This window comes from Drosophila gunungcola, chromosome 3R, assembly GCF_025200985.1.
Source record: "Drosophila gunungcola strain Sukarami chromosome 3R, Dgunungcola_SK_2, whole genome shotgun sequence".
NCBI lineage: Eukaryota > Metazoa > Arthropoda > Insecta > Diptera > Drosophilidae > Drosophila > Drosophila gunungcola.
Window position 1 is genome coordinate 17,665,251 of NC_069139.1, and position 24,227 is coordinate 17,689,477.

At 37.4% G+C, this 24,227-nt stretch overlaps 6 protein-coding genes and 1 long non-coding RNA gene across 7 annotated transcripts in view; 6 read left to right on the top strand and 1 right to left on the bottom strand.

The window, feature by feature from the left end:
• The first annotated feature begins 1,143 nt into the window (after positions 1 to 1,143).
• On the top strand, positions 1,144 to 1,606 carry LOC128252116 (uncharacterized). Its single transcript, XR_008267281.1, has 3 exons — positions 1,144 to 1,253; positions 1,362 to 1,461; positions 1,509 to 1,606. It is a non-coding gene; the product is annotated as an uncharacterized LOC128252116 (long non-coding RNA).
• A 405-nt stretch (positions 1,607 to 2,011) lies between these two features.
• Positions 2,012 to 24,227, bottom strand: part of LOC128252111 (uncharacterized) — a 53,980-nt gene continuing 31,764 nt past the window's right edge. Inside the window, exon 3 of the transcript XR_008267280.1 lies at positions 2,012 to 2,353. The gene's annotated coding sequence lies outside the window, so the exon portion shown is untranslated. The remainder of the gene's footprint in view (positions 2,354 to 24,227) is intronic.
• LOC128252112 (uncharacterized) lies at positions 15,168 to 15,905 on the top strand. The gene is made up of 2 exons (XM_052979579.1): positions 15,168 to 15,280; positions 15,608 to 15,905. The coding sequence occupies exons 1-2, from the start codon at positions 15,211 to 15,213 to the stop codon at positions 15,862 to 15,864; spliced, it is 327 nt and encodes a 108-aa protein (XP_052835539.1). The 5' UTR covers positions 15,168 to 15,210; the 3' UTR covers positions 15,865 to 15,905.
• Positions 20,722 to 21,216, top strand: LOC128252231 (calmodulin-A-like). The gene has a single exon (XM_052979796.1). It carries the CDS (start codon positions 20,722 to 20,724, stop codon positions 21,214 to 21,216), a length of 495 nt encoding a protein of 164 aa, XP_052835756.1.
• On the top strand, positions 21,585 to 22,427 carry LOC128252107 (uncharacterized). Its single transcript, XM_052979572.1, has 2 exons — positions 21,585 to 22,236; positions 22,294 to 22,427. The coding sequence occupies exon 1, from the start codon at positions 21,733 to 21,735 to the stop codon at positions 22,228 to 22,230; it is 498 nt and encodes a 165-aa protein (XP_052835532.1). The 5' UTR covers positions 21,585 to 21,732; the 3' UTR covers positions 22,231 to 22,236; positions 22,294 to 22,427.
• LOC128252108 (uncharacterized) lies at positions 22,529 to 23,055 on the top strand. Its single transcript, XM_052979573.1, has one exon. It carries the CDS (start codon positions 22,561 to 22,563, stop codon positions 23,053 to 23,055), a length of 495 nt encoding a protein of 164 aa, XP_052835533.1. The 5' UTR covers positions 22,529 to 22,560.
• On the top strand, positions 23,179 to 23,691 carry LOC128252110 (calmodulin-related protein 97A). Its single transcript, XM_052979577.1, has one exon. It carries the CDS (start codon positions 23,188 to 23,190, stop codon positions 23,632 to 23,634), a length of 447 nt encoding a protein of 148 aa, XP_052835537.1. The 5' UTR covers positions 23,179 to 23,187; the 3' UTR covers positions 23,635 to 23,691.

The window sequence follows — 24,227 nt, forward strand, 5'->3', positions numbered from 1 at the left end:
CAACACGCACACATTGAGAGCAGGTGAATATCGAAATCAAATCACAGCATCGTCAAATGCATTTAGAGCTATTTGCATTGCTTGGCATTCCTTCTGCTCGTTGATTCCTGCTCCTTGATTCCATCCGATTCAAATTCAGCGGCAGCAGCAGCGGCAAATTCGCATTCAGATTCAGATGCAAAAGCCTGTGCGCCTCGGCATGTGTCTCTGGATATTTTATTTTTGCTCTCGGCCTTTTTTGCTAGTACGCTGCATTGCAAATTGATTTTCATGGCCTTAGGGACATGCATTGGACTCGTTGACAGATATTCTGCCTGAAGTTTTATAGATTGTTAGCTTTGGCTCGAAAATGTCAAAAAATGTAATGTGAAAAAAACTTTTTTAAACATTTCCTAATTACTTTTTTTGACTGCCCTTTATCTTCAAATGACTGGGTGAAGGATGGCAATTTAAAATTGCCTTAAGTTTGTGTTTGGTTTTGTTGACATGTTTTCTTTAAAACCAAGCCAATTTATATCTGAAAATTTTATGCCAAGAACAAATATTGTGCTACGACTATTAACAAATAGTTAACTTATAAAAGGGAAATGGAAATTATTCTATTTAAGCCAATAACAACCTGTATTCCCCTATGATTAAGCCTTTTTAACAATGAATTCATTAAGTATGTGTTTTGTAATAAATATTTTATTCATTTACATAAATTTTGTAAAGTTTATTGAGGCGAAACCCGTTTTCATGACATTACAAAAAATTATAATGCCCAGATCAAGCTGGCCTTTTGTTAATCAACGAAACGGCATTTATTTTGTATGCAACACATTTAATGAATGAGAATAAACAAAACTAAGTGCCAGAGAAGGATTTTGGCCTGCAACAATAATGAAGACCATAAAAAACGTAATGTGTTTGCAACTGATTATGCAAACACATATGAATCGGTTTGGAAAAGCGAAATTGTTATTCGAAGCAGAATTCTCTGTTTTTTTATTGTGTTAATTATTGACAATAATTACGCATTAATGGGCATCAAATGTATGAATAATTGCTGGGACAATTGTTCGTGCATTGAATATTGAGCATGCATTCAGCCTTATGTTCCTGATTTTGATTTCCACGCAATTTCAGCAAATTTTCGTAACGAAATTGCGAAACAGCTATTTGATCTATATTCAAAGTTTGTAACATTTTCAGTCTTAGGTTGTCCAAAGCCTGGAAAAATTATCCACGGAAAACTGAGCTACCAGCAACGTGTACTTTGTAAAAAAGAAACCAGAAACTTCTTCATTTTTTCTGCTTTTAATTGAACATTTTTAATTTATGCACAATAAAAACTGATTTACCGCCGGCTACCCGTTCAGCTAGAAAAAGTTCAACTTTAACTTTTTATGACTGACCCAAACAAAAAAAAAATTGTCCGAGAATAAAAGAAAAAAAAGATGAGCCATAAAAGCAACCAAGGTATGTTGGTTTGTGTGTCTATGAAAGCTAAACTAAAGTTTTGGTAGAACAACTTTTGGTTTTTAGTGCCGGCAGCTTGGTACATTTTACAGCATTTAAGTGGCCATGAATTTCCTGGCCAGTGAACATCGCCTGCCATGAAAACGAGCACGTGGCTCCATAAAGACAACAGGGGATTCAGTACCGAACCCATCCGGATTTTTCAATCCCAAAAATCGAGCCACCTGCTGGCCCCTCCAGGTAGGCGCCTTTGTTTTAGTTGCGGTCATTTCCCCGGTTTTTCCGGCATCTCAATTGATTTTGGTTCTAGTTTCATCATGGCAGCCAGAACACGTGTGCCCAAAATTGTTTTTAGTCTGTAAGCGCGAAAACGTGCTGGCAAAAAGTTGATCAGAGAAAATACTTTACTAAAAGCAAAAAAATTATGTTTTGATTTTGAGAGGATGTACTCATTTTATTTCACCAAAATAAGTGTCTAGTTATTGTTTTATACAGTTTGTAGTAAAACACAGATGCACTTACTTTTTACATTAAATAAATTGTTTGGAAATGTATTAGAGCAGCTTTATTTTATTCATTTTCCCACAAAGATCTTGAGGTAGGTGAAACAAACATGTATATAAATTCAATTTCCATTTTACCACTTAAAATTAAATTTTGCCTGGTATTTATGCAATTAGTTCTGCACCAAAAAAAAAAAGCCTTACAAAAAATGTATTAAAAATGTTCTTTTCAAACTGATCAGCCAAGATGAATCTATACTTGGCTGCTTTCGTTGCGGCAATAACCTGTGTTTTCAGTGCTCCGAATTCGGCAGGAGATCCCTATCCCTATATATATGTGTGCCATCCTACGAATCCCGCTTGTCTGCTCTACAGGCCGTTTAATGATACTGTAACGAAAACAGAATGAAAAAAGCGTTGTGGATAATACATCAAAAATAAAATAAATAGCATGTAAAAAACATGGAACAAAACAAACTAAACTTATGTCACATCTGACCAAAGGTTTTCTAATTTACAATTGTGTCACATTCAAAAATTAATCAATGAGCAAGGGTAATGTAGTTGATGCGACTACTATGTATTTTATGTTTTTTTTTTTACTTACTATAATGTAAAGTATCTAAAAACCAATTTTTTTTTTAAATTGGAAGCCAAAAAAATTAGTTTAGGTTTTAATATAAAAATGTAATATACATGAGTTAAGCCATGTAAAATATTTGTATTTTATTCGATTAGAATTATTAATGCTTGCTCACTGCCGTAAATGCATCATAACTTTGTGAACTGCAGGGTATAAAAAATGTAGCACAACGATGCATCACCCTGTCAGAGGTGGGAGGTTGTGGCACTTTGCATTGCATTGTTGGCCTGACAACTGCAATGAAATGACGAAGATGTATAGTCGCAAAGATGGGGCAAATGCAAGAAAGAAAGGGGGAGGCAGCAGCAGGTGGAGCTGGTGGATTTGCCTTGTTTTTACAACAGTGACAACAAGCTAGGAGGAAGCCAGAGCGACAGCCCCAAACAGAAACAGACGACACTCACCCTGGTCTAGATCTCGTGGCTCTGTGACGTCCTGGCCATCTGCATCCAGCTTGTTTGGGATTTTCGCATTTGCCACATGCAGTTTGCACACATTGCACCGCCTGACATTGATGTGACTTGCAACACATTAGACAAATGAAATTTTTTCATGTTTCTGCATGCCAGCGAGAACGGGTTGAGGTATCCCACCTGTATGCTAGCACTGAAATGATTCAGCTTACCATTATTCCATCTCATAAACGTTTAAGTGGCCGGTTTGGCACAGTTTCTCGATTGCCCCGGCCCGCAATTCACTGTTTTAATTATATTCGACTCTGTCTTCTGGAGCACACGGCTCATTAAAATGTGCTGCCTACTTTCAGGTGGCCCACGAAAGACATTCAAGTTTAATTGCGGCCATAAATATGTTGCATGCCCTTTGCTAAAGTACTTCTGTTTCAGCTTTCTGTAATTTAGTTTACTTAAAAATTAAGGTATATTCACTTTTAAGTCCTAAAGTCATTTAGATCTAGTCTTAAAGAAAAATACATTTTTTTAAAAAACTGTCACTTAAATGCAAAAACTTGGTCATTTAAAATTGCGATACAAATTATTCGGAAGTCTCTCTTTGCTAACTAATATAATGCTTTAAGTTTAAATTTATATTTTAAAGCATATCTAGAATTCGCCGACTATTCAATGTTATCTTCGATTCCGGTTCGGCTCAAGTTTGTCCACGTGCCGACAGCTTGTACGCTTTCCCTGCGCCGCCTTTTTAGCCTCTTGCAAGAATTAATTTGGGTTTGTTGTATTTTTTAATGGCTGTGTAATTAAAATGCGGACAGGACAAGCAGCCAAATTTTCAGAAAAGGTAAGACACAAAAGGAAGCAGACTCATGAGTGAGAAAACGAAGCCTCTGCAGAATCGGTTACCAAATATCAAAGACAATTTTAAGCTCCAAGTGAAAAGGGGGACACGAGCTCAGATTGACTTCATGTCACATTGCTTGACTGACAAACTGACTGATTCGGAGACTTTCAAGCTGACTGATGAACTGCACTTGAACTGAGAGTTTTCTGCGTCTCAGGCGGGAAACTCGTTGAGGCTCAAACTTCAAAACCAGCTAAAATGGTTTGTTCTTTCATTCTTTAGCAACACTGAGAACAAATATCAAAAGGAAATTCGGAAACAGATAATTTAGTAATTCAAATTTTATTTGGAAACATTTTTTTTGATTTTTGATTAATAAATTAAGTAAAATAAAAGAAGATATTTCTTAGTTTGGATCAGAAATTATAAAAGTATTGTAACTCTCCATTATTTTAAAAATAAATTTTTTTAAAGACCCCAGTTTTTTTCGTAGTGCAGCAGCTTTTGTCGATGGCTGAAGAAGTTCCAAAGTGGCACATCCCTACCTGATGATTCCACGCCATGATGAGCCTGCTGCCTCCTCCAGTCATTGCCATAAATCAACTCAAGTGCCTACGCCCCAGCTGATTTATTTTGCCATGGCAACTCATCAGAATGTTTCGGCCAGGAGGAGCGCTTGGGGGGTCAGGGGTTAAGGCATTTGCCTAAAATATTTAACCGGCACTTGTGCAAAACAATTCCAAGTTCCCTGGCAATATCTTCCTTTTCCTTTTCCTTTACCATTCCCTCCTTTTTTTTCATTCTTTTATTAAATTCTCAAGTGGCATTCGAAGTCGAATTTTGTGTGGCCTTTTGCCTGTCCTCCTTTTGCTATTTTCAAGTCGGCAGCAACAATAAGAGGAAAATTTCATTGTCAATTTCCGTATAATGCACAATAATAATACAACAACAGGAGCCGGGGAAAAGAAACAACAACCATTTGCGGCTAGTGATTACCTTAGACATTTTGTGGCTCGCAAATTGCGCTGTTCCCACTGCCGCATCGCCCAGGGGAATGCGAATTCCGACCTCTGACCCCGCCCCTTCAGCCCAAGCCCCGCTACTCCCCTAAACTCTGATTGTTGTTACTGCCGCATTTAGGTTTCCTTTTTTTTTTTTTGTTGCAAAAGCAGAGCTGTTGTGCCCCCAAAGAGATCAACATCAGCGCGAAACAGCAAGTTTAATTTTTAATTTCGTTTCGCATCATAAAAAAATGTGTAGAAGCAGCAGCGATAACTAGAAGATTTGGTTTAAAATTGACTGCAAAATGTAAGCAACTCTTGGAAAACCTGGTAAATACATAGTTAAAAAAAAACTCATGTGTTGGAATTAAAAATAAACTTTGTTAATTAGAACATTGATTTTTTTTAAATCGTTAAAGCTGGCTTATAAAATATGATTAATGTAATTATGAATTTTTATAGGTAAGCATATTTATTAAGACTGTATAAAATCATTCAAAAATTAAAGGAAAAAATAGCAAAGAAAAAACATATAAAAAACATTTATTTTTCAGTGTGTGGCAAACGAAAAGTTCAAGCTTCAAACAAAAAGGTTCCAGTAAACAACAATCTACTCTGCATTGTTAGTTTGTTTCCTGCATCCAGTGTCCATCAGTAAATTTTCCTAATTGGGCGGGCAGTAATTGGGGGTCTTCAATATCTGCAAACCAAATGAAACGTAAAACATGTGAAAGCTAAACAAAAGCCACAGAGGAACAGCATTGAGTTATTCACCAGCGAATTCAACCGGGTGAACGGGGCGGATGAGCAATGCAATATTGTTACTGGCATCTGTTCGAACCTTGTTCCTTTTAATTAGACCAATTAGATATCAAATTACCGGAATGTATGAACGGGAAACTGACAAGGGAAACTGGCGAAAGGTTAAGCAATAACACGGCTGGGAAACTAATTAAAAAAAAAACTTTTTTCGCCTAGTTTTCGGCAGCTAACCCCCGTTTGCGAGCATTTTGGGGCTAAATAAATATACACAGCGAAACGGATACCACAGAGAACCGAAAACGGAGAACCCAGAACTCACACCCAGAACAAAAACTCACAGAAGCCATTTTGCGGTCTCGTGCCACGCGTTGTGCTAATGAGATTTTGATAGAACTTTTTGAGGCATGGAGTTTCACAGACGGCAGCCTTGAAAACTGTTGACAGTTGTCTAATTAAAAGTCAATTTCTTTGTCTGTTGCCAAAAACGACAAAAAAAAAAAAAACAGAGCGGAAAATTTGTGAAAAAAAAAATATTGTAACTTCATCTGCGGATGCAAATTTTTTATTTTTGTGAATCCAAGGCGTTGGATTTAATTTTGAATACCCGTTGTGGCAGGGCGAAGAGGAATGCCAGAGGGAGAGTGGTTTTGATACCGACAGCAAAGAGCATAATTTATAAGAAGCGACTCATAGCGACTCAATGCTGTTGTCATGTTGCATGCAAATGAGTTGAACGAAAGCCAAGGGACCAACCATCGTGCACAGAAAAGCTGGCAGGATCTCGTTCCCCAGCTCCCGTTGCAGATTGAATGTTTGCCAGATATAGGAGCGCTCTCAGCATCAAACAAGAAATGCAACTTTAAGTCAATTTTAAGCTCCATAAACCGTTCGCCTTCTCGACCGAAGATTATTACTCACTTTTATGTTTGCTTTCGCGAGAAGTTTGTTTTTTTTTAAGTAACAATAAACACGTTTAAGCTTAAGGGCATTTAATTTATATTTTTCTTCTTAAATAGATGACCAGGCTTAAATAGCATTTATACAGAAAGTGTTTAAGTTTCGTATTTCATAAATAGTACTTTAAGATATAGTTTTATTACAAAATATTCCGATTTAGTGATTTACAAATATTCAATTATATTAGTTTTATTATAAACGTAAGCTAGTTTTTTTTAATATTGTTGATATATTTCACTGAAAAATTTAAATTACAAATTTATTAGCAAAGTAATGTAATTAATTAGTTTATTGCAAATCTTAAAAAAGTATCGACAAGTGAAACACCTACTAAGTTAGCTCCGAGATCTTGTTGTTTGATGACTATATACTTTACTTATATTTAGCTTCTCTATTTTGTACGCAACCACTTGGTAAAATAACATAAATTTCCGCTTCCTTTCCCCAAACACTTTACTTATTATGTGTTTTTCTTTGCGCTTAGCCCGAATGAAAGGCAGTCTTTGGCAAGAAGACGCTAAAAACGTAGACAAAATTGCAAGTAGAGGGGAGGGGGTGGAGAAAAGGCCGGCAGCTGACTGACATAGTTTTCAACCTCCTTCTGCTGAAGGTCCTCGCTGATGCTCGTCGCCTCGCCTTGGGCTTGGGAAGCATTGAAATAAATCTGAGCAAGTTCCTTAGTGGAAACGAAAGTTTTCTTTTTGGCCGGTGAAAAAGGCGCTGATGGGATGAGAAATGCGACTGCGTCGTCTGCTGCTTCTATGTCTCGCCGGAGGCCAGCCAAAAGTGTTATTTACCTTTTCTCTTTGTTGGCAATTGCCTCGGGAAACTATGCAAAGTTCACTTGCAGTTCTTCACCAGCACTTTGCCTAATGTTTGTCCTGCATAATTAAACAATTGCCAGGCAAATTGTTGCAAATACCCGTATGCACTGGCAGTCGGGCAAACAAAAGGTTCATTTGGCACAATGACAGAGGTGATCAGGGGTAGTGGCAGTGGGCCGCCGGCTAAACTGGGCGGAACTTTAACTAAATGGCTGCCCGAAAAATTGCATTTATCCAGCTCAAATGGAACCGCAGACACACATTCCCTGCCGGCATCCTCGTCCAAGATGTTGGCAAACATTTTAAAAGCAACTAAAAATAGCAAATGCCAAAAATTAGGCTAATTAAGTTGAGCTAAACAATTTGCCAGCGACAGAGGAAGCTGCTCCCCGGAATGGCAGTTGGCCAACTCCTTCTAGTTGCCAATTTGATTACCCGTTAATTAATTTCATTATTAGACCAGGCAAGTATCGAGAATCAGCCGATGGGCGGGGGCACGCAATTAGTTCGGCAAACTTTCCGTCAGCTGCGAACGGAAATCGTCAGAAATTGTGCGAGTGGTATCATAGCACTGAGGAAAAAAATGTCTTCTTAAATACAGAGAAAAATTCTAAGTTATGTATAATTTTATTATTTAAACAGGAATACATTAAATATGTAACATTAAACCAAATAATATAATTCAATAAAAGCTTAACCGTCATGCTTAAGAATTTGAGACACAGTGAAATTAAATTTTTTATAACCCTTAAAAAAACTGTCGTCTAAGACCTTTTTTAAAACCACATAAGTTTTATTTTGATACCTTCGCGCTATTAATTTAGTACTCATCCTATTGAAACATTTGTTCATGGCCAATAGTTTAAAATCCATGTAACAATAGTTTAGTTTCTATAAGAATTTTTTTTCTTATTCACATAGTTTTAATATTTTTTGGCTGCTTGTAGCAGTGCAATATCGCGGAAAGTACGCGATTCTGATGCCCATTTAATACCGAAACTCATTGCATAATTCATTAGCTCAATAATTGCCAAATGATTTTCGCTCTTGAAATTTGCATTTATTTGCTTATAATTTCCACAACAGCGATTGCCATAAATTGTTAAAGCTTTCAGCCGCAGTCCCTAATGTCTGCGGTTTCTCCCCAAAATCGAAGTCGATATGCAAAAAACCGGACTACAAATTGCACAGTCAGAAAATCGAAAGGAAGAAGGTGAAAAAAAGTAATCCACAGAGCATACAAATGGCAGGGCAAATAAAAAAATACATGATAACGCAAAGGGGAAAAACAAAATTGTGCTTAAAATTCACAAATAAAAGCCACGTAACATGCAAGTCAGAAAAACCGAAGGGGGCAGGTTAGTTAGGATACCGGAACTCCGTCCGTCCGACGGGCAGACAAATATGCAAAAACTGTGAATTTGTATTTCAATTTCTGCTTGCGCACAACTGGCGGAGTGAGGCAGCCGCAAAAATGGTATCCAAGTGGATGCGAGGATTCACCGACAGGTTGAGCAGTTGCCGTCCAGTTGTCGAGTCCCTTAGACCGGGATGAATTCCAGGGCTCTGGAACCGGTGGCTGAACTGAACTGACACAGCGCATTTGAAAATTGATCACCGGAACATCCGTGCGCTGACCGGAAATGCACAAATACTGGCGTGATTTATGAGAGTGCGTGTGTGTTGTGTGTGGGTGTGCGTATGTGTATGTGTATGTGAGCCTTGTGCATGTCCGCTTCGGTGCATGGATAACTGTTTTACATCTGACAATTGTTTGAAATTTCCAAATGATTTCCATTCACATGCCACTTAAAGGACGGCATTAAAATATCACTTGATATGATTGATGAAAATGTCTGTTTATTTTAAATTTATTCATCAATAAGAGTAGTAGTAGTAGTAGTTTGACTTAGTAAGTAGTTGTCCAACTTACCTATATTTTCTATATTATAATAATAATAAACTTTCGGCCGTACATTTTATATGAAAATTGTATTATTATGATATTTTCTTTTTACAATATATTTGTGTTTTTGTTTATTTTTATTTTATAAACCATGTTTTTAATGAAATGACTTTAAACATATTCTTCCCTTTCTTAGTTTAAAGCGTCCTTCATCAACATACAACTGCAATGTAATCTATAATTCATGGATCTGAAATTGACAGTCGCTGGATGAGATAGTGTGGAAAATCACACTTTGCCAAAAATCCCATTTTCTCTATTTTCTGATTAGCCAGCTCGCCTGTGTTCGCCACTTGTCTGCATCTTAGCCAAGTTGAAGTTGGCAAGGCCACCTGGTTCTAACCATTTTTCAGCTGGCGCTTATTAACTTATTTATGTGCCAGGCAGCCAACGCTAGTAAAACCACCAAATGTCAGTTCAGCTCTGCCGGGCTTCCATGTCCTCTGCAAGTTATCCAACTAATGGAAAATTATGTTGTGAGCTGGAAGCGAGCAACTGGCAATATGTCAAGTCTGTCTTAAAGTTTATTTCAACTTGACACTTGGTTTTGCCATTTCTTGCTCACTTTTTGCGAGATGGCATTTTTCCTGTCGATTTTTTGAGGGGGAAAGATTTGACAGCTGCACTTGGGATTTGTGTGGAAGTTTGTTCGGTGTTCAATTGCTTGAAAGTCTCGCCCGGAAAAGTTGGCCAACAATTGACAGCCCAATGCAGGGCTATAGATAAGCTCGCTTCCCACTCCTGAGTCAATGAAAACATTAATTATTTCTGCTGTAACACCACTCCGACCAACTTTCATGACAGGCGGCGAACAATGCCGGCGATGACTCCATAATGAGCATAATTAAGCCACACAGTGTGCATTTAAATATTAATTTAATTGAGCATTGAGTGGCTCTGAAGGGCAATTAAAAAAATCCGAAAATATAACCACAAACAAAACATAAAAACTTTCAAAAACTAATAAAACTGTTGTTTACATTTATACAACTAATTCAGTTATGAGTTAAATGAAGAGGCAATCATAAAAATGGATTAACGGGATTTGCATAACAGTATTTTTCATGGATAAAAATAAAATACTTAATCAGCAAATTTACATTTTCATTTACAGAAGGTTTGCCTTGCCAAAAAAAAAATTACACAAATTGAAGTCCTAACGAGGCAAAATTTTATGACACATTTTTCACTGCAAAACGCTGACAATTCAATTGAAATGCAACTTCGATGGGCGGGGCTGAAATGGAGTCTTTTTCAATGCTGTCATCGAAACCCCGCCCGCTCGACAAATGAAAAAAGGGGCAAACCAGAACAAAACTCCGACCAAAGAAATTAAAACAAGCAGCAGGATTTGCAAAAAAAGGCTTGAAACAGAGGGTAAAAGGGTTGTACTATAGAGCATTCAAAAAAATGCAAATATGTATGGCAATGTAAAACAAAAGCTGCAACCATCATATAAAAGTGCTCCAGTTCGTTCATCCTATATTTCCTTTCCACCGTCCAAAAAGGGCAATGATGGGACATATAAAATGTAGGGTCTGGTGGGGAAGGTAATAAAGAACAACCCTACCGAATGGCACGACTTAAAAACTGTAAAAAAAAATTTCAAAACAAAAGAAATGATGTGGGTGTTGATGGAAACTAAGGACCAAGAAAGGAAATGCACTTGCCAAAAGAGGAGAACGAGTTCAAGATAATGCCAAACCGAAAGAAAACCCGGGAAATTCGTTAGTGAAAAATGTACCGAAAAAATAAATTGGTTTAAACTGTGGGTATAACGAAAGTAAGGAGAAGACATATTTCATTTAAATACGGAAAAAATGTACAATTAGGAAGCAAAAGTAAACAGAAAAGAGGGAAGGAGTCGTCAGAAAATTAAAATGCAAATGTGTGAAAAAGTTCTTTAAATGTAGTCTAGCATTTTAAAGTAGTTTCTTTTGATATGGCTTAATTTTATAAATACGAAATAAAAAGTTGCTTAAATGGTCTGGTTTTAATGGTTTTAACTCAAAGTTTTGGGTTTTAAACAAAGAAACAAATGTTAATGTAAAAGAAACACTGTCACATACACATTTCAAACATTCTTTTTAAAAAACTGCGGACCCAACAAAATCAGTTTAGCCAGTAACTTTAAATTTAAAAAAAATAAAAAAGAAAGGTTCCTAAAAGGCCAATTAAGCAAGTGAGAAATTCCCTACCGTAAAACCATCATGATCAGCGTACTGTCCTTCATCGCGTCATTGGGCAACGTATATTTACGAGTATTTTTGCATTTCTTTGCTTACTCACAGTTTTTCGTCCGTTTTTTGTATGACATAAATTAAATTGCGCATTTGGTCGGTTCTGGGAATATTCGTTTCTGTGGGTTTGTATATTTATATACGTATTTTCCCCATTTGCACGAAAAGGGTATACCTATATATGTGTTTGCGCCAGATGCAATATAAAAAGCGAGATGCATCCAATAAAATATTGACAGACAGTTGACCAGAACGTAGCCAACAGAAACTTTTTGTAAACACCATGGGGGAAAAGCATGAAAGAGCTATATTTGCTCGAGCAACATCTCTTGTGCATATAAAGTAATACGGTTTTTTATGGAAATATTACTCAAGCTATCTGAGCTGCAATCGGACGCTCATTAGCTGATTTTCAGCAGGCTTAACTAGATTCCAGATACATAAATTACAAAACGCGAGTCACGGGATGTTACAATAAACAGATTTATAAATTGCCGGCAGCAGCCGGCAGCTGGCCATTATTTATTGCTGTAGGTTGACAGACAGTTTCCCCCTTTTCTCCCACCCTTTTTTTTCTTTTAGTTTACATTGGGTACTCATTTTCCAGGACACCAGACTGTAGGCGGCCTACAGGTTAGACCGTTTTCCCCTCACTTTTTTGCTTGTAAATTTTCCCACTAATTGGCAATGGCGTACTTTTGTGGCAGTCCACTGACCATTGAGGGTTTCTTTTGAACTACGTTTTCTTTAAAAGATTGAGAAATTTTTAATTATTTACTTTGCAGTATCCTTGAAGTTGCACGATGAAACATGATGGGCCACACACCTGCGGCGCCATTCTCTACACTTTGCAGCATTTTTTCTTTCAGCTCTCCTCCGGCATCTTATCATTTATCAGCAGTCGGGGAAGATCAAAAGCAAGGGCGAGCCATCAAAAGCAGGGGTATATAATATATTTTAGGGGCTCTACTCCGACACTTCTCTCCGTCCTGCCCCTCCTAAATTCCTATCTAAGCCAAGCCTCTGTTATGTGGGTCGAAATGGTGCGACTGGTAGCCATGCCATTTGCCCAAATGAAACTAATTTTGTTGATTGTACACTCGCGCTGGTTGAATGGAGCACCAGCAGATGCGAAAATGCGAAAGTACGAAGCTTTATAGCCATCGACAGTTGATATATGGGCGGTTGGGGCGTGGCCAGGGTTTTAGTGGCTTCTGCCAGTTTAGAGAAAACTTTAACGTTTTTTTTTTCGTAAATACATGAGATTGATTTGGTATGTTGTATTTGTGATTAAATTAAAAAAGAAAAGAAAGAATTTCTGATCCTTTCAAAATAATAGTATAGTAAAATGTTTCTCAGTATGTGAGAAATATATAAACTTATATGTAGAATAAATACTTTTATTCTAGTCCATAAATCAACAGAAATATCTTTAAATATGTGAGGTAGAGGTATGAAGAATATAAAAAAAATTGTGTTTAATTCAGGGTATCTCATAGTTTCATACAACGTTCAACAACGGTTGAATCGCAATTGTTTTGTGTGCCCTGTCGAGTGAGATGTTCGAAGAAAATGTAGACGTTGTGAAATTATCCTTAATTGATTGAAGTCTCTTTGTCTCGTTGGTTGAAATTACCTTAGTTGTTCCGAGCTGCCTAATCGGGGCCAAATCAATATGTAGTTGCTGCAATCAATCGGAACCGACCCATCAGGGGACATCATCAATACAGTTATTCCCTTTGTCTCTGGTGAATTATCAGAGAACGAAGCGGTCTGCATTGCTCTTTCGCCGTATGACATTTTATTATACCAATTAGACTTCGTTCCCTTGCATTGTTTCATGCTCCTGCCTTGTGACAGACATTTCCCCGGGTCCATTGTTCCCACCGGATGGAATTTGCTCGTTTCCTTTCTGCTCCTTTGTGTTGGCCTCTTTATTCCTGGATTCCCCTCTTTGCCTTTGCCTTTTCTTACACCTATTTCAGCTGATGACTGCTCAGAATTTACGGCTCTCGATTGTGTTTCAACATTTATTCATGGAGTGCGAGCAAGTGGACTACGGACCGTGTCCTGGTTGTCCTGGTGCCACTTCACTGGCAACACACATTTCTCAAATGTTGCAAAACTCGGCCACCGGTTGTTGTAGTTACCCCATCCTCGGCACACAAATGACATTTACATTTTGAGCACATAATGTTGGCAGAATTTGTAGCTAGTAGTTTTACATTTTTTCACCCTTTTATTTTTGCTACCTGTGACCAGGAGCAGGGGTAAAAGCAGGAGCACTCTTGGCCCTGTAGTATTTTTTCGGGTGATAATTGCATACGGCGTCGTGCACTCGACAACAGCAACAACAAGTGCACTACAAGTTGGATGTTGCTGCTGGCGTTGCTGTTGCACTTGCTGCTGTTTCTCATGTTGCCAGCAACTAACAACTTCCTACTCATATAGAAGGACCTTCGTGGCTTTAATTTTGCTTTCTGCTGAGGCAACCGAATTTCACACACAGGGACTCTATATTAGAAAATATCATAAGAACAAGAATCACATCTTACAAATGCTTAACAATATATATATATTACATTTTCAAGATTCCTTAAATTGACGCTGTTATAACTATGTGGCTTAAAACGTTCATTTTTTTTGTAATTAAAAGATTCTTTGAATAAAATTACAAAAACTATCTAAATCTTTCACCCCGATTATTAAAATTTTATGAATCTACCAGCATACGTACCTAATATTAAATATATTTATTGACATTATTTCTTATGTTAAGGTATAAATCATTTATGGTGATAATAATTAAATTGCTTATCATCATATGTTTTTATCTTTAAAAAATTAAATTTTGAAGTAATAATGTCAATGTCAGCCAAAACTGTTAACATTTTATTTTTTCCCTGTGCATCCCTGACTGAAGGCAAATTATTGTATGTCGAGTAGGCAGCCAAATGAAAGAGAGAAATCCTGGGCATCGACTTAGGCCGTTTATCAACCGAACTGACCAGCAGCTTGACAGGCAATAAATTAAAGGACCTAAATATAAACAGCTGATACAGTTGCTACCCTCGACAGTGGCCTTCCAGGCCAAATCCCACTTCAAAGAGATTGCCGGGGAAAGCCGCTAAGTCTGAATATGTTTCCCTGGTTGCGATGGCTGAAAAGGCTTTAAAGGAGTCGGTAGAAAGGAAAAGACACTTTAGACGCATGTGATGCGATGATCAAAGCGCAAGGCACCAGACGAGGGCGAACTTTATTGAACTAAGTTTGTTACAAAGCCACCTGTAACCCGGAAGGGGGGTCAGGGAAGTCGGAAAGTGGCAAAAGGCAGATTGTGGCCTTAAGTGGCTGAAACGCAAGTTGGATTACAGATAAATCAGCATCAAGATGAGCAGCTAAAAATAGAGTGTTGCCAGGCGGAAAGCTAACAAGATTATGCAGTTTGCAGAAAGTTAGAAACAAGTTTACTCCAACTAGAAAACCTGGAAATGTCACAATTCGTTCCAGTTTCAACCAAAAACGAAACGAATTTTCTATTAGAAACATATAAGTACAAGAGCAAAATACCTTATGCTCGCAGTTTATTCAAGATAATCATGTCGTTAGCTTTGTTTACTTTTCTATTAGTCGTTGGTTTTGGCTTTTTAGGTCAACATCAAGCAAACGGTAAGTGAACATAATACTACATAGAAATCAAAGATATATAGTTCTTAATAAAAATATATAAAACAACGTATACTTGAAACTACTGAAAATTTGTACATTTTATTAGTTAACATAATGATGAATGATGAATTAAATTTATAAAATATTTTTGGCATTTGAATTTAGCAAAAATTGGTTTACTTTTAATGATATAAATATATTTATTTCCAACACGAAATAATGGGTTTAAGGTTGTTGTTATGAAATAAAGTCTTAATTTTAATACAATAGGTACTATAACATTTTTTGAACAAATATAGCTTGTTCACAAAGCAATTGTTGTTTTAGCTGACTGCGGTGCCGCAACCTCCGATCTTTGGAAGGACGATACGGATTTGGATGAAGGCAGTTGCCCCTCGTCAAAGAATGTGGTAGATGAAACCTTGGCTCCTGATTTAGATGATCAATTTGAAAAGGATACTCATATAGAAGAGGAGAAAAAGTTCGAGACAAAAACGGAAGTTCGTCACTCTGTGGCTGAAAGCATTATGTTCGTTCTAAAGTTTCTGTGGCAGGCCATAAATTGGTGGTTCAATTGGAAATAATAAAAGCGATAAGGCGTATCAGCCAAGAGAGCCAAATTAAATTGCTTTGTGTTTGTTGTTGCAGGACATATCAGAGTCAAGTTTACCTTTCCGTCTTTAGCCATTGTTTTTACGGCTTTGTTCCCAACTGTTCTGTTGACGTTCCACTCTTTTATTTCTTCACATTTGTTTTTTGTTCTGCGCTCTTAACCCCCCGTTGCATTTTGCAATTTAAGTTATGAAAAACGTTTCGTTTGGCTTTGTTGTTCAATTGTGCTGTATTGTGGCTTTTGTTTGCGTTGTTGCTTTGCATGCATATCACATGAGCCGGCAGTTGCCGCTTTCCATTTGGTTTATTGCGAATTTTATTGTTTTACGGTAGTTTATGGCAAATGCCATACACCGAGCCGTGTAAATATTTGTTCTAGGCCGAGACCCCCGCAATTCCCTTTGTATTCCGCCCTGCAGCAGGCTTTCGTTTGAGCCAATTTTCACGGAAACAGACACTGACGCAGGTACAAACACGCTTGAATATGCACAAGTTGATAAAGTGAAATGTTTGCTGGCCCATTTCAATCAGTGTTATGCTGATGCCCAAACTATAAAAAGGCAGAAGGTATGTGCATACAGAGTAATATCATCAATTTCCATACAGATTACATTATTTAAAGCAACGTGTGATTCTGGACATGCAAATTTTATTTTATATTCGAGTTAACGCCCATTAATTTATTAAATGTAGCAAGGCCCTTACTGAGAGCATAATTAGCCTGTAAATAGTGTTTTAAAACAATGAATAAATAACTGATGGCAAAAAGGGTCAGTTAGCGATAGTGAGTTTTTTATTATTCATCATTTTAATTTTAGTTGCCCTAAATATTTACATACAAATTTGGTTTAACCATTTATTGGTAAATAACTATTGTCAAATAAATAAATTAGTCTTTAAGATTATAAAATGTTTTTTTTTTTGCTTTCTTTTCGGAGCTTTTATTAATTTGTTCCTTAATAAATAAGTCTTTGAGCAAAATATTATGTTTTTTCTTGCATATTTAATGGTGTATTTATATTAAATTGGGCTACAAAAATAGTTTGTGCCAGAATTAATTTGCAACAAAAGTTAATTATACTAAAATATACCGAGGTTGACGGCGACTTCTGCTCGGACTATTAGGCTAATGGGCTTGCACAAAACTTTAGCAAGCCCAGAACAAACGAGCAAACAAACAAACCAACTACAGTAAAAACAAAGCGTGTAGAAATAATGTGCCAAATGAACAAAGCCCTAGTTCCTCTTTTTTTTTTTGTTGGGGGCGTACAAATACTTGCAAAATACAAATAAAATTAACTAAAACTCAAACTCAAAGCAAACTCTGGACCAAAGTCCAACACAGGCCCAAAGCCCACCGGAAAATTTTTGGAAAACGCTCAACTCTGAAATAATTAAAAACTAATTAAAGGGGCGGAGGGGTTGTGGGCGTGTGGCAAGCTGTTGTAAAACTTAATTAACTAAATGAGAGCAAGCGTAGCAACAGCAAAAACAAAATCGCTAGAGAAGTTGTTGTCCAAGCGTACACACGAGGCGTATGAGTAATTTAATCATGTTTCATACTGTCCTGGCCGACAGAAAAAGGGCGGTGAAGGGAGTTGCGTTTTGTTGACACCCACAGAATGCAATTTGCGCCACAAAAACAAACAAAGAAAATCTTGGTAAATGGGGGAAAATACAAGGCGGCAAACAAAAGTCAAACAAAGTTATATTCCAGATTGGATTTTAAGTTTTTGGATTAGTTGCAGCTCTAAAGATGCTTTCAGCATAATAAGAGCGAAAGCAGCAAAACAGGAAAGTGGAAATGTTTACAGATTCCTGTTTCTTACAGCTTTAATATTCCTAATTTTCTTCCTTTTAGCTGTGCTAAGCTTGTAAAGTTAAATTTTTATACCCTCAGTTGTTTCAAAATATTTAACTTATTTTTACCAATCTAAGTTTAATTTTGTAGGATTTCTAAATCTGAATAACCAAAACAAATTTCTCTAAGGAGAAATGAAAATCATTTGCATAAATAAAAAAAGATAACAAGAAGAATATCTCTTTAAATGTGTATTTTAAATGTGTATTTTAAATGTGTATTTTAAGTATTGCTAAAACATGTACTTATTCAATACTAAAATGATGTTGTTCATTTGCAGTCCCTTTATTTTTACTTCTAACCCTGTTATTCACTCCAAGTAATTTTAAACTAACACAAGTTCATGGGCTATAGACAATGTACATAAACACCTTTCAATCTTCGATTTAAAGATGCCTTCTCATTGGGATTCACTTGTGTTACTTCCAGCAGCCGGCACTTCGCCTGAGGGCAACATTGTGTTATTGACTTGCATATCTCCCTTTCCACTCCAGTCGAATCACCTGCGCTCAAAACCACTCCACGCACGTGCCATCAAAGTGAAATAGAAGCAAACAGGAGAGGAAATAGGATCTAAAGAAGGCAAAGGAGCCTGGTTTGTTTAACACTTTTTTCTTTGCCGTCCGGCTTAAGTGCGTTGTTTGCCCAGTCACAATGTACGCGTGTATATATAGACCGTACAATGCCAAAGGTGAGAGGCTGTCCGACATGCATAAACAAGCTGGACTTGACCTCACCTTCCTTGCCCGTTCTGTTGGCCATTGATGAAAAGCGACAGCTGCAGTCCACAAGATTAAAACCGGAAAACAAAGAAAAACTCCGCCGGCATTCATTTCTCACAAATGCCTCTGCTCATTGTGAACTGCAACTGATTGCGATGCACTCCCTAGTTGCACTGGTGACCCGAGTCCGAATACTGATCCGCTTATTGAAGCCGCTTTGGCATAGACAAATCTACGGCTCGAATTGCTACCCGCGGTGATTGAATGGCATTACTTTGTTGCTGGTCAACGATTTCTGGCTGCTGGATGTTCTGCTGCCGATACTCACCATTCCCTGGCCAATAGCCACTCAATTGGATTTCAAAGGCACGCATTGGGTAGCCATTGACCTACATATGCTTTTTTGAAATGGCGAGTGGAAAAGCTAGATCAAAACCACTTTTGTGTTGCTATAACATCATTTATGACTCTAGCAGTATTAAGAGGCTTTTGAAAAGGCTTTATTCATAATATTAAGTTAAAATTATCAACCAATACTTTCAGGGAAAGAATTTAATACTATGCATATTATGTATGCAAATTTTGGTTTATCTTAAGGAATAAATTACTCACAAGACAAAGAGGACAGTGCTCAATACATAAATGCTTCGAGAGCTTCATCTGCATTTGCATTCAGAACCCCACTGTAACAAAGAGAAGTTTACTCGGGCGTATGCTTAATATCATATAGAGTCGTTGCTCCAACTAAGACATCAAGAGCTTCGCACATGGAAATCCTTTGATTGTGTGTCCTATTTTCCTTCAGAAATGCAAATTATCCAAATCCCGCAAAGGACTGTTGCCATTTCGATTGCGGCTCGGCTGTTGCCCTTTGGTCCTGTTTATGCCTGATTAAAGTCGAATAACAAACATATTCCTAGCTGCATTTACCAGACAATCGTATAAGCTTATACATTAGTGGTCAAAAAGATAGCTCTGTTTGAAAGTGCTAGGTAAATACAAAGAGTGACATGTTAGATTATTCATATTAACAATATGTTATGTGTTGTAATATTTAATATTTGCATACTTTTGTTTGGAAAACGAATTAGACAAAATATAACAAAAGAACACATTAAGTATATTTAGTAAGTACTTGAATCCCTTTATGAAACAAATTTTACTTGTATAAAATTTGGAACCATTGTTTTCAACACAGCTATATGTATATCCCAGCATCTCTGGACCGAAAATTCCACTTTAATCTATGCTGAGAAATGCTTGACAATGCCTTGTTGTGTGGCTCAACTTTGGCCCCAATCCTGAATCCTGAATCCTTCGTGTCCTTCGTGGCCAGGATTTGCTTCTCATTAGCAAAAAGTTCCCATTGTTGCGTTCACTGGGGAGCGCACGTGTGAGAAAGGATGGCCAAGGATATGGGTTTTGTGCAAATCGCTTCTTGCTCGCTCTGCACCCAAATTATGCAAATTGCACGAAATTTTGCATTGGATAATTTTCCTATTTGCCCGTAACGCTCAATAAAAAACAAAACCAAACAAAAAACATTTTATGCCCCAAGGGACCGGCGATGGCATTAAATGGCTGCCCAGAAAAAATACTCAACAGCTGTATAAATGCACCAACAAAAATACAAATAAAAATAAGAATAAAAACGAAACAAACTGCGTCGCATTTAATTAAAAATGTAATTACCCATGTCTTTTCAACCGCCGCAATGCTTAAAGCCGAAGCCAAAAGCTATATAAACATTATTCGGGAAATTGTTGCAAATTTAATTGTTAAATCCTTTTATATTTATCGGGGTGTAACTATATTACGGGGATGTGGTCACCCTTATTTTTTTTTCCGTCACAAAATGGAGCTCTCTGTTAAAGAATTAAACAATCATGTCATTGGGGCGATTTAACAATTAACATACACCATAACACAACGTTTGGTAAGAAAAAAACTTGTTAAATAAATTGTATAATAAAAAAATAATAAATTCTAGTAAATCTAAAGCTAGCAAATTTAATTACAATTATTTTTTAAATGAATACACAATTCAAACTAAACACCTGCTTATTATTTTTTAAATCAACTTTTAAACATTTTGACTTTACTGCCAAAGTAAAAACAATTTAGTGACATGCTTTTATTTGCCCAAAAACCCTTTTTGAAAATAAATTTCAAAAATTAATTTGGCACATAATCAAATTAAAAACGTAACTAAATTTCAGGATCATCCTTAAAGTCTTTTGCCAATCATGGATCAACTAACTGATGATCAGGTAGACATTTTCTGCTCAATGGGCGGGCAAAGGTTGGCGGAATATAAGCTCAGCTTCAAACAGCTCAACAGAAACGAGCGTGGCGTGATAACCATAAGGGAACTTGGCACCATGATCCGATCTCTCGGTGAGAATCCCTCGGAAAAGGAACTCGAGGAGATTTTTAAAGCCTCCGATTTGGACTGTAATGGCGAGATCGACTTCAGAGAGTTTTGTCTTGTAATGGCGCGTTTTGAAAATGAGGAGGAGCGCGAGATGTGCGAGGTGTTTAAGATGTTCGATAGAGACGGCGACGGTTTTATCACCCAAAACGATCTGCTCCAGTTGCTAGAAAACACAAAATTTAAGAGCGAAAAAAAAGTCGTTAGGCAAATGCTCAGGACCGGTGATTCGACTGGAGATGGGCGTATAAGTTTCACTGAGTTCCTAACCATGATCAAGAAGACTTTTGCCTACCCACCTAAACTTTGATCGTGTCTATTTATACAGCACCTGATTTTATTGAAGAACGAAATAATAAAAAATAGATATATATAAATATAAAAACGAGTGAGATTAATTTAAAAAAAATAAAGCCTACGTCTCGAGCTAATGCTGGTTTTATTCGACTCCAGCACATTTTATGTATTAATAAAATCGTGTTCTGTAAGCCAACGGTGCTGATAGTCATTATCATAAATCATATTTTAAATCGTATTTGATATTGGGAAAGGGCTTAAATTTGTATTTAAATAGCAATACTATATTTATGATAATAGAAACTCTGAAAATACAAAAAACGTTTCTGTTTTTAAATATCTTTCGAGCTATTCTATTTTTATTTGTCCAGGTATCATTGCCTTTAGTTTCAAAAATAAACTCGTAGTGGACGCGTCTGTTTCAACTAAAAAACAAAATTTTATCAAGTTTAAATTTGTAGCCAAATAAATTTTAACAAATAATTTTGTTCCTTAAAACTGATAGCTTTTCAAACATTTGTATTTCGCCATGGATGACTTTGACTTCAGTTCGCCGCCACCGGAAGTGCGTACCATTCACACGCATACTCTGGACGACGAGCAATTGAAGGATTGTGAGGCGGCTTTTGCCCTATTCGATGACGAGAATGCCAAGGTCATTCCCATAAAATTACTAAGGGATTGCCTACGAGCCGTGGCCCACACTCCGTCGGAAAATGAGCTGCAAGATTATATCACCGAAATCGATACAGATGGATCGGGCGAACTGTATCTAAGCGATTTCCTATACATCATGTCAAAGCGGTACGAGAATTCGACGCCCGAAGATGAAGTGATCCTGGCATTCAAGGTCTTCGACAAGGATGGATCTGGTTTCATACCCGAAACTGAGTTCCGTCAGATAATGACTGATCTGGGGGAAAATATGGAAGAAGATGAAATTGAGGAAATGATCCGTGATGCAGACTCCAATACTGAGATGAAAATTGACTACGTTCGCTTTGTAACTATGATGATGGAGACATAAATTTGAGTAAGTATTTTTAATTGGATGATTTCTCTAATATATAAAACCACATATGGATTTCAGAATTGTACTGGGTGCCGGCAAAACCTTTTCCTTGGTTTAACATTTACCTGATCTCACCTAGCAATATGATGGTCCAAGGATAAGCAATAAAAAATAATTTAAAAAAAAATTACACTTTATTTAACCCTAAAACGCATCTTTAATCAACAAATTGTATTGACTTTACTTTAAACTTCAAAATAAAAACATAACATTTTAATTAGTTGAAAAATTGTAGTGATTGTTCAGTGACCCCAAAATTTCATAGCCCCATCCTCGTTTTTGGCCATGGACTTTGACTTTCTTACTCCGCCGCCTGAGGAGCGTATCATTCGCACCCAAAATTTGAGCGAAGAACAGGTCAAGGACCTAGAGATGGCCTTTTCCCTGTTCGACGAACAAGACCAGAAGGTCATTTCCATAAAGCACTTAGGAGACCTAATGCGAACTGTAGCCTACCACCCCAGTGATGCGGAGCTGCAGGACATATATACCGAATTAGATGCTGATGGATCTGGCGAACTGTATCTGAGCGATTTTCTGTATATCATGTCCCAGAAGTACGAGAACATGACCACCGAGGATGAGATTATCGCCGCCTTTATGGTTTTCGACAAGAATGGAACCGGGTTTTTATCCGAATCGGAATTTCGTCACATTATGAAGAATATGGGGGAGCAAATGACGGATGATGAGGTGGAGGAGATCATCCGTGATGCAGATTCTGATAATGAGGGCAACATTGACTACGTGCGATTTGTCAAAACGATGTCCACCACATGAGGAGCTAAGCAGGCTAAGGGAGTTGGAATCCAGACTTTTAAGTTTCAAAACCATTTTTGGCACCTTCTCGCTCATAAATTCTCCTTGAAAGCATCTACATATAACTTATGTTATTCGTAAAAACCTGATAAAATGTCCGAGCTAACGGAGGAACAGATTGCCGAGTTTAAGGACGCCTTCGCCCAGTTCGATAAGGATGCAACCGGAAAGATCGCCACCCGTGAGTTGGGCACCGTGATGCGCACCCTGGGTCAGAATCCCACGGAGGCCGAGCTGCAGGACCTGATAGCCGATGCCGACAGCAATAGTAATGGGCAACTGGACTTCAATGAGTTCTGTGCCATTATGGCAAAGCAAATGCGAGAAACCGACACCGAGGAGGAGATGCGAGAGGCCTTCAAGATCTTCGATCGCGATGGAGATGGCTTCATTTCACCAGCCGAACTGCGATTCGTGATGATTAACCTGGGCGAAAAGATCACCGATGAGGAAATTGATGAAATGATCAGGGAGGCCGATTTTGATGGAGATGGCAAGATTAATTACGAAGAATTCGTTTGGATGATATCCCAGAAGTAGTATGCTGGTTTTTTTTTTGAGTTTACAAAAATAAAAAAATTTATGGGGTCACTGCAAAAAAAAACTATTACTTTCGAAGTACAAAGGTTAAGACGGGTTTACTTTTACCATAAAGCATTTACCCCTTCCTAAACTGAACTGAGAACCTTACATACTTTCAAATAATGTTCCGGTATACCAGTTAATCTCATCATAATTTGTAGACCAAGAATATTTCAAGGGTGTCCTAATTTTTGATGAAAATGTCCCATTTCCGTAAATGTGGTTGGGTTATGGAATTTTACTCTCTTTCTGCCCTGCCGTCAGGTGAAAACTTTCAGCATGAAACTACTCTGCGTGGTTTTAGTCCGCCTTCTTTGCTCCCTGGCAAATGGTTTTTGCTTCCACATGCGGCACCTTTGTGGCCAGACGTACAATTTTCCTGTTGCTTAAATTCAATTTGCTTATGCATTAAAATTAAATTTTACTGTGGCCTCAACGGGCCCCACTTCATTCTCCTGCTCGAAAGCACTTGGGACAGAGCCTTGTGTCTGTTTTTATAAATATTTCGTGAGTATTCGGTACCACTGGCATATATGAATTTTCAATTTTTC